Source organism: Nestor notabilis, unplaced genomic scaffold, assembly GCF_000696875.1.
Source record: "Nestor notabilis isolate BGI_N333 unplaced genomic scaffold, ASM69687v1 scaffold26408, whole genome shotgun sequence".
Lineage (NCBI taxonomy): Eukaryota > Metazoa > Chordata > Aves > Psittaciformes > Psittacidae > Nestor > Nestor notabilis.
The window spans coordinates 66,230-79,865 of NW_009940999.1; the positions used below are offsets into that span (position 1 = coordinate 66,230).

Below are 13,636 nucleotides of genomic sequence, written 5' to 3' on the forward strand. Positions count from 1 at the left end.
AAGAGTGTTTTGCTACACTTTTCCTCTTGACCTAACAATATGTGAAAGTTTTGACACAGGTTTTAAGTATTGATGGCCTTAGTTTAACAGCAAGAGATGCGTTAGTCCATTAACTTTCTGTCCTAATCCTTGTTGGTCATCTTTGATGTTTGGCTTTCTGACAGCAGCTGGGCAGAAAGCATGGCAGCTGAATGTCTTCTTTTCTGTGCCATTGGTTAGGTGTATGGCTTCCCATAGCCGAATTCTTTCTCTGATTAGGTATAAGTATTGAAAATACAAAGTCAGGTGAAAATCTTGGCTGATACAACTATTAGTTGTATGCACTGTGTGTGGCACCTCCAAAGGCTTGTATCTTTCCAGAGTGCAGAACAGCTGCTCTCAGAAGTGGATGTGTTACCCTGATTATCAGTGTCATTTCTCATTTGAAAATAAAGGCCTGAACACTGCTTTGAAATGGTACAATGAAAAGAACTGTTTGTAAACAACCCTTAGCTGTTCCCAGTATTGCTTTTACTAACCCCTGCATAGACCCTGTGTATGCCATTTTCCTCAGCAAAGATGACTGTTCCTAGTGCAGTTTTCACCACTGAATATTGTGTTCTTAGCAGTCCTTTCACCTGCTCCATCCCATTTCTTTCCATGGAGGTTCTTTGGCCTCCATACCCCTTTTTTAGGAGGTGCTTTGTGTCTGTATGTATCCCCCCACCCCCACAATGAATTCTCCTTTTATTTCCCATCATAACTGATTTTCTGTTTCACTGGAGAGGAAATGGAGTGTTTAGCACAATATGGAGCAAATGCAATTTGAAAATAAACTATTGGTTTACTTGCTTCTGTTGCTCTGGAGGTGGTTTTTTAATGCATCTAGGTGCTGCCGGGTTTCAAATGAAGTAAATGGCGTTTTGGATTAATCTCCAAAATACTAAATCAGTGTCAATTTTGAAGTCACACTATTTGAAATCTATGGATGGTCTTTGTTCTACCTCTTGTGTCTTGTCCCTTAACTCCCATATGCTTACTACATTTACTACTAAGGCCTGCCTTCCTTAGCATAATCTTGTCACAATCTCTGAGAGAACTTCATCCAGAGCACCTGTCCTTTAAGTCCTGCTACTTCATCTGTTCCAACATCTCATCTCACATACCCACCCTTCTCTCCTGGTGCCTTTTCAGTGTTAATGTTTCAACTGTTTTAAAATCTGTTGAATTTTTTTCATATGGTTGTATAGGAGATACTGTTTCAAATAAAGCTTGATATGTAAGTATCTGTGCCCTCATCTCTGGGAGCTTGGCTTTTAAGGTCTTAAATATTTCTTAATCCTTGATTGTAAGATTAGGGATGGCAGTGAAAGATAGGCATCCTTTTTGAGTAGTAAGATGCCTGGGTTTAAATCTGTAATTTATTTTGGAATATGAAAATGTGACAAAAAATATAAAGAAAAAGGTGGGGAAAAAATCCTCTAACTTTTTTGGCTGCAGTACGTCAGAGGAGTGACTAATCACATTAACACTGCTAGACTTGAAATAAACACACTGTTGACTGAAATAGGTGGCTCAACTAATTAGCATTCTAGACCATCAGTCCTGACAGCTTTTTGGGTAACTTAACAAACATACAGGAGGTATTTCACATCAAATTTCCTGACTGTCTGTAGTAGTGTCACCAAATGAGCTTCAGCTGCACGAGATACTGGACCTTTGTGTTTTAGGGATGGAAGACTGTATTTATTCCTGTATTTATTAAACAAGAACTTTTCCTTCCTCTTTGGGTCTGGTTCACCAAAAGTTAGAAAAAGCTGTTTCACAGCTAACCTGTAAGATCTCAGGACTGCTTTGCAGTAGTGTTAAAAGGCAGCTCTATTGGCTGATGATCATCTGTCTCTCTCCTCCAGTAGGCAGATGCTTAGCCTAGGAGTGCTGTGTTCTCTTCGGTCCTTTTCTAAAATACAAACTGGCACTTCAAACTACACAGTAAACCACCAGCATGAGTTAAAAGATGTGATTGTCTTAGTGATGTTAAAAACCTCGCATTTTTCCTTTAAAGACTGTAAGTAAGTACACTTGGCAGTGCCACCTGTTAGTGGCAGTGTTTGACAAGAGTCTGTGCCTTGGGCACAGACCTGAAACTTCAGTTCCTTCTAAGTCAGGTCCATCTCACAAAATACCAATTACGACTAATGAACTTCAGCAAAAAGCACAGGCAGTTCATCTGCTTTCTGCAGAAACATATTTGGAAATGCACCAACTTGAAGAATCGTTGAGAAAGGGCAGACACAATCTTCTTAGAAATTGTGCTGGGGAGGAGTGTAAATTAAATATCCTGAAGGGTTAACAGCAATTGAAAATGCAGCTTTACAAAGTGTTTCTCCTTCAGTAATACCAAATCACATTTGGGGGTGGGGAAGGGAAAAGAATCTAATCTTTTCCATCCTTTACTGTCTCTTGGTTCCTTCTACATCACAACCTCATTTGAACTTCAGCTTGTTCCCAAAGGAATTACTTAAAAAAACCCCCATGTATTTAAAAAGTAGGTCACCTCTACTGGAAGACAGTATTTAGTAATCAGAATTAATTTCATATCATGGAAGGTTTGTTTTTCTTCTCAGCTTTATCTAATCATTCCCACAGAATGATTGAAGTGTCTACAAATGTACATTAGCCTTAATGTTTGTTTGTTACAGCTGTGGAAAACTTAATTTATCATCTCTCAGAGTATGCATTTGCTGTGCTAATGCTGGTCTCAGCCTTGGTTAGAGAATTGGTTTTGGGGACTCCTGGAATCCTGAACCTTCATAACTAGAAAAGCTCTTGCTGATTATTGATACAGCTCTGAGGATCTGATTTTATCCCCCCCCCACAAAACCCCCTTCTAGTTATTGCATTAGCCATAGGGCAAATTTTGCAGATCTTCTGCAAAAAGGAAAATTATTTAGAAAAAATTACTTTCCCTTTGAAGTGTATTACTTTAGAATTCTGCATATTCCTCTTCTAGTTGATAATTTGGCTTACTGGCATGTTACACTGCACTTGATTTATTTTGAATTTAAAAATTGTGCTTTTTTATTTACGTGGTTGTCTTTTAAATTGAGTAATCTGACCATGGAAATCAATATGGAATCAAGATAAAAGCTGCTTTACATGCACTATTTTAAAGCTGAGGGCAGACGTGTCTCGACTAACAAAGACTATTTTGTAGGTGTGTGAATGTACACACATATACGTGTGCATGTATGTATGTACACCTCTTGTTTCCCCAGCTGTCAGAGCTCACCAACCTTAAGTCTTCCATGTGAAATCCACATTGTGGTATGACACTTCGAAAGCTGTTTTCATAGATTGCCAAGTTGCTTCCCATGTGTCAAAAATGTTGGTGAGGCTTTTAAATGTTCCCTGCAAACAGCTTTATCTTCCAGTGCTTCTGTCATTTGATATCTCCCTAATATGAAGTGGTTATTTGTCTTCCTAATGGGCAGCACTGCTGTTTAAATGTAGACGGATTCAGTTTTCTTCTTTCTTTCAGTGACATTCTCAGGCCTCTGTGAATGGGTGAAACTCCAAACTCCATCATTTGGTTTAAGCATTGTGGGATTTCTAGAAATCACAAGCACACAGAATCAGTGAAGTCGCAGGGATGTCACTGTAAAGGATATGGTTTTTTGGTAGCTCCATTTGTTTCTAATAGTGTTGAAAGACTCCTGTTGAACTCTTTCTGGTAGTCTTTTCTGTTCCCTTTTTTTTCCCCCCACCCCCAGCTGAACTTTGTCATTCTGATTGTCTTGCCAAGGCTTCAAAACTGTTACTGTACAGTGTCCTTGAAAATTTCACATGGGCCTTCTTACAAGCAGGTCATTGCAATAGCCATTCTATTACAGAATACACCTTGGTAGTCTCTTCAGTCCGTGCAGTCAAGTACACCACATTGATAATTGAGTTTGTTTTTCTCTTACATGATGATTTTCCTCTGAATTTCTTTTGCTTATTTGAAGCTTTTCTGTAGTGCTGTTTTGTGCCTTTGTAACACACATAGCATACTGATAGGTTCTTAAAGAAATAAATAATTGCAACCTACATTTGCAGGACTGCTTGTTTTTCTGTGGAACTAGGATATTTAGGACTCTTGGCATAAAAGTATTTAATGGTTTTACACAATTAGTACAAAACCAGGCTCTTGTAATAGCTTGGAATATAATTTTAGCAGAGCGAAGAAATACACTTGCTTTACACTTAATGGGGTGGTCTTGTGATCTTTGCTATTAGTCGTATTTATGTAAGCATGTACTGTGTGAATTTTAATATGGATTTGACCATAGACTTGTATCAGAATTTGGGGCAATAATTTGAAATGGTCTAGTAGGACATTTGTTTTAGTGTGCTTGTCTCCCATCAAGTAAACTGTAAGACGTGCTGTCCCATTACCCTCAATATAAAAGGTCAAGTGCATCAAAATCACAAATGTAGTGCAGCCAAATCTGAAACGCTTCTGGGTCTACATTGTCAGAATTTATGAAGTCAGGGAACAGCCTGTGTCAATGCAGCTGACAGTAGTGCAAGCATCTTCTGAAGTATTTACTATGTACAGCAGAATAGTGTTTCTTGCTTGGCCAGCATCCTCTCTGCTCTCTCTACCAGAAAAGCACTGCTTTCCCTGATTTGAAGGAATGATGTTAAGGTATTACAGGTAGTTAGTGAAGTAACGCTACCAGACTGTCTGGTAGGATGTCATGATAGGACAATGATTTTATTTAGAAATTCCCTAAATAACCAGGTTTTATACAGGTGAATGTTTAGGCTTCTCAATCGTGTTCCATTTTGAGCTAACTTTAAGTTGTTTGGGTTTTTTTTGTTTGTTTTAAATTGGGTAGACAAGTTAAGTTTGTGATGATGCTTTGTTCCCTTCCCTTTGCTCACTTTAAGATAGTGGTTGACTTTGAAAATTTTAAATACGAGTATTTCATGTTGGCATACCACCTCAGACACATGAAAAAGTTCAGTGCTAGAACTGTGGGATCTGTTCCTCTCTCTAAACACGTGTTTCCACTAGACCGGATAGGATTATGAAACACACAGCAAGGAAAGACTGGAGTTCGGGGTGTATATTTTTCACGTGAGTAGTGGTGCTTTCAGTGATGCTTTGTCAGGTTATTCTCTCTTCTCAGAGACAAAGCTGGGGCACCAATTTATCTTGGTGTGTAGAATCTTTTCACTGCAGTCAACTGGGTTTTAACTTTATGTTTTCCTACTGTCTGTGGGCACACTGCTTTAAATTAGGATGAGTCTGTGGAAGGAAACAGTATTTCCACTCCTTGAGAGAGGGAAGCAGTGGTGTATTAGTTCTCACACTCCTATGTTATAATGTCCAACTGAGAAGTTTTTAGCTACTCTAAAAATTACTCCCTTTAACCAATTAAGTCTAGAAGTTGGGAAAGGTAATAAGTAAATGCTTATAAGCAAATAGATCCTTTTTTAACTACAGTACTTGCTTCATGGGGAAGCATAAATTTAATTAACAGCTAGTAGCTGGTGGGGAGGGAGGGGGGAGAGGGAGGTGTGTGTATGAGTTTGGTTTTGGTTCTCTTCAGCCTATCCTTGGAAGTGTTCAGGGCCGGGTTGGGTAGGGTTCTGAACAGTCTGATCTAGCCTAGACATCCCTGAACATGGCAGGAAATAGAATGAGATGACCTTTAAAGATTCCTTCTAACCCAAACCATTTTATGATCTTCTGAAGATACTTACTTTCTTTAGATGGTGGAAGTAACTCCTGACTCTGAGGTGGACTTGCATTTTCACTTAGGCTCTTTTTTAAAACTTGTCAGACTCCAGCAAAGACATGCTGATTTAATTGTTTGGTTTGGGAATGGCTGTGTCTTGCCTGGAGATTGCTCACATTGCATTAGGTTTTCTAACTGGTGTTTTACCTATCACAGACAGTAACTGAGGCCTCAGAGGGCAACGCAGGGAGCCATAAAGCCTTGCATTCTCCACTGATCCCACCTACTTTAACACTTGAAGGCATTTTAATCCTTTGCCAGATCCCATATTACGAGAATAATTTAATTGCAGCATTTTTCCTTAGGGGCTGGGACTCTGACAAAGCTGTGAACTTTGGTCATGTTTGGGTCCTTTTTTTTATTTTACCACGTGCATTTATTAGCCAAGCTGGAAAACCCTGTTAGAGACATACGAGTAATATGTTGCTTGCTTTTCCTTTGGTGTCAGAGGGCAGTGTTTTTATCAGAGCTTGCCTTTCAGCCCCACAAACCCAGCTGCCTGGGAAAGATGACAAATCTTTGGGAATCCTCTGATTTGTCACTTTTTGTACCAAGGAGCACAAGATATTAACAAGTAACTTCCTTATTGCTAGCAAATAAAACATAGATGTCTGTGACTCTGAGTAGACTTTGTACTGACAGTTGAGATAAAGACATTCTTCCTCAGTTTCTTCTAACTTTCTTTTGTTCTGTGTGAGGGTACACAGCAATGGTGCACCATGCCTGCCACACAGATTAACATGTCTTCTCACCAAACAGTGCCAGCCTTTTCTGTTCCATGAAAATCTTGTATCAAAACTGCTTGCTATCTTTCTGACTCTTACGTATGCTGTATTATGTCTTTTTTTAAATGAAGAATAACATGACAAAATTATGTATTTTCTTAGTCCAAGGTGGCCTAATGTTCTACTACATTTTTTGCTATCCCATTCCTTGTGAAATGTTGCTGGCTTTGTCTTCATTAGATTTCCTCAATGACATGTTGCAGGCATGTAGATTACCACAAGTTTATTTACTTGCACATGAGCTTTGAGGAGGGCATATTGGGAGTTAGCAATGTCCATGATTAAGATCACTCCGTTTGCAGAGCTCACAGGTATTGCAATGAGTATGTTCACTAATGCATGCTCCTAGTAAGCGCACACAAGATGTCTAGAAGCAAATAATTAAACTGAGCTGTATTTCTTTGCACAAGCTGTTGGAAGCAGCTGTGAGAAAATAAAGTGGAAACTTAAGGGTGTACCATGCAGAATCTGTTGCACAGTTGTTTCTGTGATCATGAGCTGGCTACTTCTGTTCCAAAAAATTAATTTAGAAATGTCTCAAATAGGCTTATAGATGTTCAAGAAGGTTGTGAGCAAATATTTATTGAGGATAATTCTGGATAATACTTCTTGAAGTTTTTTTTTATTATTTTTTTTTTTTAACCCCAGGATCATAGGTTTGAATGAAAAACATATTGCACCAAACTCTTTAAAAACTGTTTGTGTGCATTAGTATTGCAAAGAAAACAGTGGGAGCTCTGGAGGGAACAGGAAATAGATTTGATTCACAGTGGGAGAAATGAATGTAGAAGTCGAGCCAGTTGTATGCGCTATGGCTCAATGCTGAATGAACCCAGAACAAATTGCTGATAAGCCTGCGGGGTTTTTTTTGGTTTTTTTTTTTTTTTTTTTTTGCTACCCTAAGTGCCTTGTACGCCCCATGAGCACTTTGCTGCACACAGTGTGTGGATAGGCACACTTAAGTCTGGCCGCTTGATTGTGTCTGGGTGCTAAAGTGCTACTGAAAAGCTGATCTTAAGTTACTTGCTTGAGGCAGAGCTGCAGTTCCATCACTGCTGCTTTTTCTCCTGTAGCACCTCAAAATTTTAACTTTAGATGTATCATGATACATGTTGTAAAAGGCAGGCTTTGACATTTACTTCCACTACCTGATTTTTGATCTCTCTTCTTTGTTTATGGGAATGCTTAGGAATTGTCTTGTCTTCCCTATGGAGGTACTTCATGCTGTAACCTCTGATGAAGAGCAATTCCCCAGCCTCAGTCAGTGCATGGGGATAACAGCAGTCAACTGTAAACCTTCCGAAGTCTGTGATCAGATGTGTTCTGCAAACTTGCCCAGGCACAGAGAATGACTTTAGTATGCTGTTAGCATACTAAAGATGTACTGTCCAGGCTCCATGCACAGTATCAGTCTGGCAACGGGTGTTCTAGGTGTCAGCTGCTGTCCTGCTACATAGGCATATTTATGCATGAAGGTGGATGCTTGCATTGGAACAGCTGCATTAGGCATGCATAGGGTTAGAAATGAATGCATTGCTCCAACAGTCATCATAGACAAAGTGGATATAGCAGATTTGTGTAGTAATTTGTTTTGAAGTTCATTTGGTTACATGGACTGAGGTGTAACTGAGCTGTGATTTGTGATTGAAGTTGCTTGATGCAATTCTGTACAGAAGCAGAATCTTACATAAATTTACTCTAAAAATCCTCTGGCCTGTGGAAGGAAAGTTCTGCATGAAAGGACAGAGTTTCAAGAACTTGCTTCTCCTCCCACCCCCCTCTAGTTACAAAAAGGTAATTGCTTAAGACATCAGTTCCTTCTGAGCATTCAGCTTTACAAAAATTGCCAAGGCAGGTTTTCATAGCAAGTGAGACTACTTTCTTTACTCTCCAACATAGAGTTGTAAGTTAGTGATAGCCTCTGATTTTCCAGGAAGGCTTAAATCTCTTCCGTTGTTGATGGAGTAGCAATATTGTGTAAATATCTCACTGGAAGACTTCTGATTGACATCAAGGTCCTTTCTTCACTTAGGACAGGCACAGATAGTTTAAAAAAACCCCTACATTTTAGGATTTTGTTAAGAAGAGTGTACTGCCAATATACTACCCATCACTTTCTTTTCAAATATATTTGACCCCAAGTTAATTAAGTATGACTTTCTGTATTAGCTGATAAACACTGGGATGTTCCTGCCTGGTTTGTTTTACTTCAATATACCTAAAGAAGGAGATGGATTGTAGAACCTGGTAGTCTTTTCTAGATAGAATGGTTTAACGTCTGTGTTTAGGGATCACTTGCTGTAGTGCTAATAGCCATGTTATCCTGTTGTCCTATTTCACTACATGCCCTGAAACATCCAGGCAAATAGTTGAGACTTGACTGTTTTGGTGTCCAGCTGGTTTGCCTCCCAAAGTTTCGAGGATGTTGCTGTGTCGGGAATTATTCTGGAAGGTCTCTAAAGAATTTTCACTACTGTTCTTCAACTGCAAGAGGAAATTGTGCTCCCTCCGACTTCATGAGAACCTAATTACCATTTCCTTCGGAAGAACATCTGTAGGGCTGTGAATGAGCAAGCTTTAACAAAACAAAAAACTCCTGTGATACTGTTTCACCTCCCTGGTTTCTCATGTTCGGTTTCTATTGCAAAGCCCTACCTAGCCTTTCTTCATTTTGATACACTTCAAAGAAAACAACCCTTCTGAGCCTGCTGCCCATTAATAAAGAGGCTAAATTGGATTATCTAGCTTGCAACAAGAGGTATTCTCATAAAGGATCTGGTAGGTTTCCCCGTATTAGTAATAGAGGGAGAACCACTGTGGCCTTGATAACTTGAGTCTCTGAATTTAAAAAAAAAAAAAAAAAAAAAAAAAAGGGGGGGGGAATACAAATTGGGGGAGGAGTTAAATCTTTCTCCCACTCCCTTATACCTGGTTAAAACCTGCCAGCCCCTCTGAGTAATTCATCAGTCATACAAACATTGACCCTAGTTTTTGGACAGGGAAAGTATTACATGCTTAGTTTTAAAAGTAAAAAGAAAATCCCATACCCCACCAAAGAAGGACACATCTGTTTCTAACTTCAGCTTTTTATTTTTTTATCTTTCATTTTTTTTGTTGGTAAATCTCCCAGACAACAGCAGTTCTGTAGAGAGTTTAAATATGAAGGAATGGCAGGACGGGCTAAGGGCACTTCTACCGAACATTAACATCAACTTTGGTGGACTGCCCAATGCTTCTTCCCCCTCCAACGCCAACCACAGTGTACCAACGTCCAACACTGCCACCACCGACAGCCTGAATTGGGACAGCCCTGGCAGCTGGATGGACCCCGCAATCATCACAGGTAACCGTTTCTCACTCCTTCAGCTCCGCTGGCAAACCATCAAATGGGTATTTGGCACAAACTGATTTAACACCTGGAAAAAGAAAAAGTCAGTATGCGGTGGTCTCTTCCAGCTTCCATCCACAAAACCTCAGGGGTCCAGGAATTTTTGTGGAACTGCTAGGTATAACAAAGTGTCACTTAGGCCTTTGCAATGCATGCCCGGGAGCTTTGCAGGCAGTCAGGCAGATCAGCACTTACCTATAGGGTCAATCCGTCCCTTCTGTTGGGTGGCATGTCCGGTATGTGCGCCGCTGGTCCTGAGGCACTGAAGGCTTTCACTGGACTTTGTTATTTAAAAAGGGACATACTCCACTTGTTTATAAAGCTCTCTTTTATAAGGCTGTCTGGTTGTGTTTCCCTGTTAGAGAGGCTGAAGCATGATTCAAGCAGGCAGAGTAGGAGGTGAAGCATGCAGCATACTAGTAGTTTAGTGTTGTAAGGTCATGTCAACAGGGATGCAGTCCTTGCAAAGGATGTTTGATAGAAAAATGCGTGGTTATGAAGTGCTCTGAGGGGGAACTTTTTCCTGTCTGGATATAATGTTAAATGTTTTGAGGGCAGGGTGATTATACATAATAATGTAAAATGCATTCACTGTACAAACTAATCATGTTTTCTCACTGTTGCTTTTTGTTAGGTTAAATTCACCTCCTTCATGCTCAGCTTATTGCTTCTGCTTTGACTTGCCTGTATCCCTGTTTTTTTTCTTTTCTTCATAGGTATCCCAGCCTCCACAGGAAACAGTTTAGACACCCTTCAAGATGACAATCCTCCACATTGGCTAAAATCTCTTCAGGCCCTCACAGAGGTGGACGGCCCCAGTGCAGCACCATCACAGACGCACCATAGTAACCCCTTCAGCACACAGATCCCTCTGCACAGAGCCAGTTGGAATCCCTACTCTCCTCCTTCAAACCCCACCAGCTTCCATTCCCCACCTCCAGGCTTTCAGACAGCCTTCAGACCCCCCAGTAAAACCCCCACAGATCTACTACAGAGCTCAGCACTGGATCGTCATTAGGAAAGGAGGAAGAATTAAAAAAAGAAAACCCAAAACGTTAGAAATGCAGGAAGTGTCCCACCCTGACTCCTCCCCATGCCCACCTACTGTTCCCTGTCATATCTTTCTTTCTGAAGAATCCAGTTCCTGATCGAACCTTCCCCCCCCAAATGCAATGCCATCACAGGGTCATGACTGTATCTTTTTGTTAAGTTTCTGCTGAGCCAGTGTTTGAAATACACTGTTTGAAATGTTTCTAACCATTCTAAGGGGAAAAAAAAAAAAAAAGAGAGAGAAGTCAAAATGCAGTCTCAATGCTTAAGGAGAATATTACTGTCTTATGTCTTTTGCATATGAGTATTTCCGCCTAGTGGAAAAGTGTCAATCTGCAGTAGGGGAAAAATGCAATGCAGAATCAAATGCGGAGACATGAAAAGAATATTTCATTTAGATGACATTACTGAACATGTGGTGCAAGCAGTGGCCTAGCATTTATTTTGCATTCAGTGTGGCACTACACAGGGAAATTGCTATGTTGGGGTTTGGTTTGGTTTTCATTTTTTTTTTCTTTTGAGAAGGGGATTTTATTGTGTCAGTTTGACATGAAGTGTGTTGAAAAGACAGAACACTTATAGCTATGAGTAACTGGCATGTTGCTAAAGAGTGGTTTAAAGAGGGGAGAATAAGATTTTTCTTTAATTTTGGCTTTAGATTTAAAGTAAACCTTAATGTTTTAAAAGTATTCACAGATTTAATACCTAGCGTATACATAATATAATTATAAGCAGCTGAAACATGAGTGATATTTACTTCAGTCTTTCTGTCTCCTCTGTTTAGTCTCTCTCTTTTTTTTTTTTTTTTAATTATTTTTTTTTTTAAATAAGAAGATCCACCTGATTAGGGCACTCTGGGATAGCACTGCATTGGGGCCACATGATCACCATCGGGAGCAACCTCTGACCTCCTCTGCCTGCAGCTTTTACTTAACCCTGTAGTTTCTGGACGTTTGTGCAGTATTGAAAAGACAGGAAAAAAAGAAACAGATAAATAAACATGGTTATAACCTGACGCTAAAACTAAAACCAAGGAAATGTACCTCTTTCTTCAGAATTAAAACTAAGATCTTAAATAAAACAGAAAACTTGATGATGACTTTGTGTTTGCTTTTCATTTTTTTTTTAAATTTGAGTTTTTAATTACTGCATCTGTTAAAACTGTATGTCACTGCATGGGGTGTTTTTTCCTGTTCATCTAAACTGGAGCTACTTTTTCATGGAAATACTGCTTTGCATGAGGACTTCTGTATTGGAGGGTGGAAGAAGCATACAGCCTTTACATTTTTAAAGGGATTCTGTTGTTTTCACTCATAGCAATAGTGAGAGGCTGTATGTCTCTAACCTTTATTGGTGGTATCCTTTTAGATCTGAAGCATCAAAATCTTGTTTGTATGTTTTGATTTGAATGCCATGGCAGTTGGGACAGACAGCTTGCAATAATGTGTCTGAAGCTGTGGCAGAGAATACTAGTTACAACTTCCACTTCTGTCAGCAACCTTGCTTAAAGATGTAAAATATTGTCCCTGCACAACCAGAGGATGAAGAAATCTTAACATACAGAAGGCCTCCAAGAAGCTCTTGTGCTTCCAGCCAGATACGTTTAAAACAACTTTGCGACTGTGGTGCTGGATTGATGGAGCTCATGAGGATGGCAGAGAGCCTGAAATCCGAGAGATTCCTGTGCAGAAGGATTTCTCAGTTGGTGTGAGCTGTATAGTTCAGGCTGGCTGCCCTCCTCAATGTTTGCTGCTGGCAGGGGAAAGGAAGAGAATTCCCACTGTGGAACTTTGGGCATCTAATGGGTTGGGGGGGCATTGGCCTATCACAGTCCAGGGAGTGCAAGCAAATCCTGAATCAATCACTGGACAGGGGAACCAGGCATTGAATCTGCATAAAATGACTCTAAGTGTGCTGCTTTGTAAAACATTACTTGTTGGTAGTTAACTGCCGTTGCTGTTCTGTTACCTGTGTTGAAGTATAGTACTGTACTTACTGTCTTAACTGCATGTTTCTGGACAGGTATGGTCGCTGCAGACCAGTGGTGTGCTCTGGTTACCTGGGGGAATGCACACACCCTTTGATGCCAAAGCAAACAGTTTTGCCACCCAGTCAGCCCCTGCTCAGTCCCCTGCTGTAACTCCTGGTGGTGGAATGAGAAGTGTGGCAGGCTTGGGACATCCTCTCCAGTGGCAGTTCCTGCTGCTGCCTCTGCCACTGGGGATGCAACCCGCAGGAATAGCCTGCTGGACGTGCTGGTGAAGCTGTAATGGGCTTTTCTTTTTGTCACTCTTTCATTGCTTGATAGACATGGGCAGTTTTTGACCTTTAACATTTCCCTTTTAGAAGGGTGCCCTTCCTGACCCTGAGAATAAGCCAGCCTCCCAAAGCAGCTGTAACTGTTTGCTATGTGCCACAGCAATTCCTGAAGCTTACTGGGTTTTGATTTGTCTCTTTGTCACAGGTCAGAATGTGCTGAGGGAAATCTGTGTCCATGGCTTGCTACCACTAGAGAATAGGGTTCATCTGCTCAGGAGAACCATAGAACAGCTTGTGTGCTTGGTTTACTTACAAACTCTTAGCCATTAGGAAAAGGTTTACTAGAGTGATTTTTCTCTTTATGGTGCTGCCTCCCCCCCCCCCCA

The 13,636-nt window shown here is 40.3% G+C and overlaps 1 protein-coding gene across 5 annotated transcripts in view; it reads left to right on the forward strand.

Moving 5' to 3' along the window:
- Window positions 1-11,209, forward strand: part of CNOT4 (CCR4-NOT transcription complex, subunit 4) — a 43,116-nt gene extending 31,907 nt beyond the window's left edge. For 3 of the 5 annotated variants that reach the window (XM_010020663.1, XM_010020661.1, XM_010020662.1), the window contains 2 exons: window positions 9,684-9,896; window positions 10,658-11,209. In XM_010020663.1, the coding sequence (XP_010018965.1) occupies window positions 9,684-9,896; window positions 10,658-10,959 (515 nt within the window). In that variant the 3' untranslated portion in view covers window positions 10,960-11,209. The remainder of the gene's footprint in view (window positions 1-9,683; window positions 9,897-10,657) is intronic. The other 2 variants (XM_010020665.1, XM_010020664.1) reach the window with 1 other exon arrangement.
- The last annotated feature ends 2,427 nt before the right edge of the window (window positions 11,210-13,636 follow it).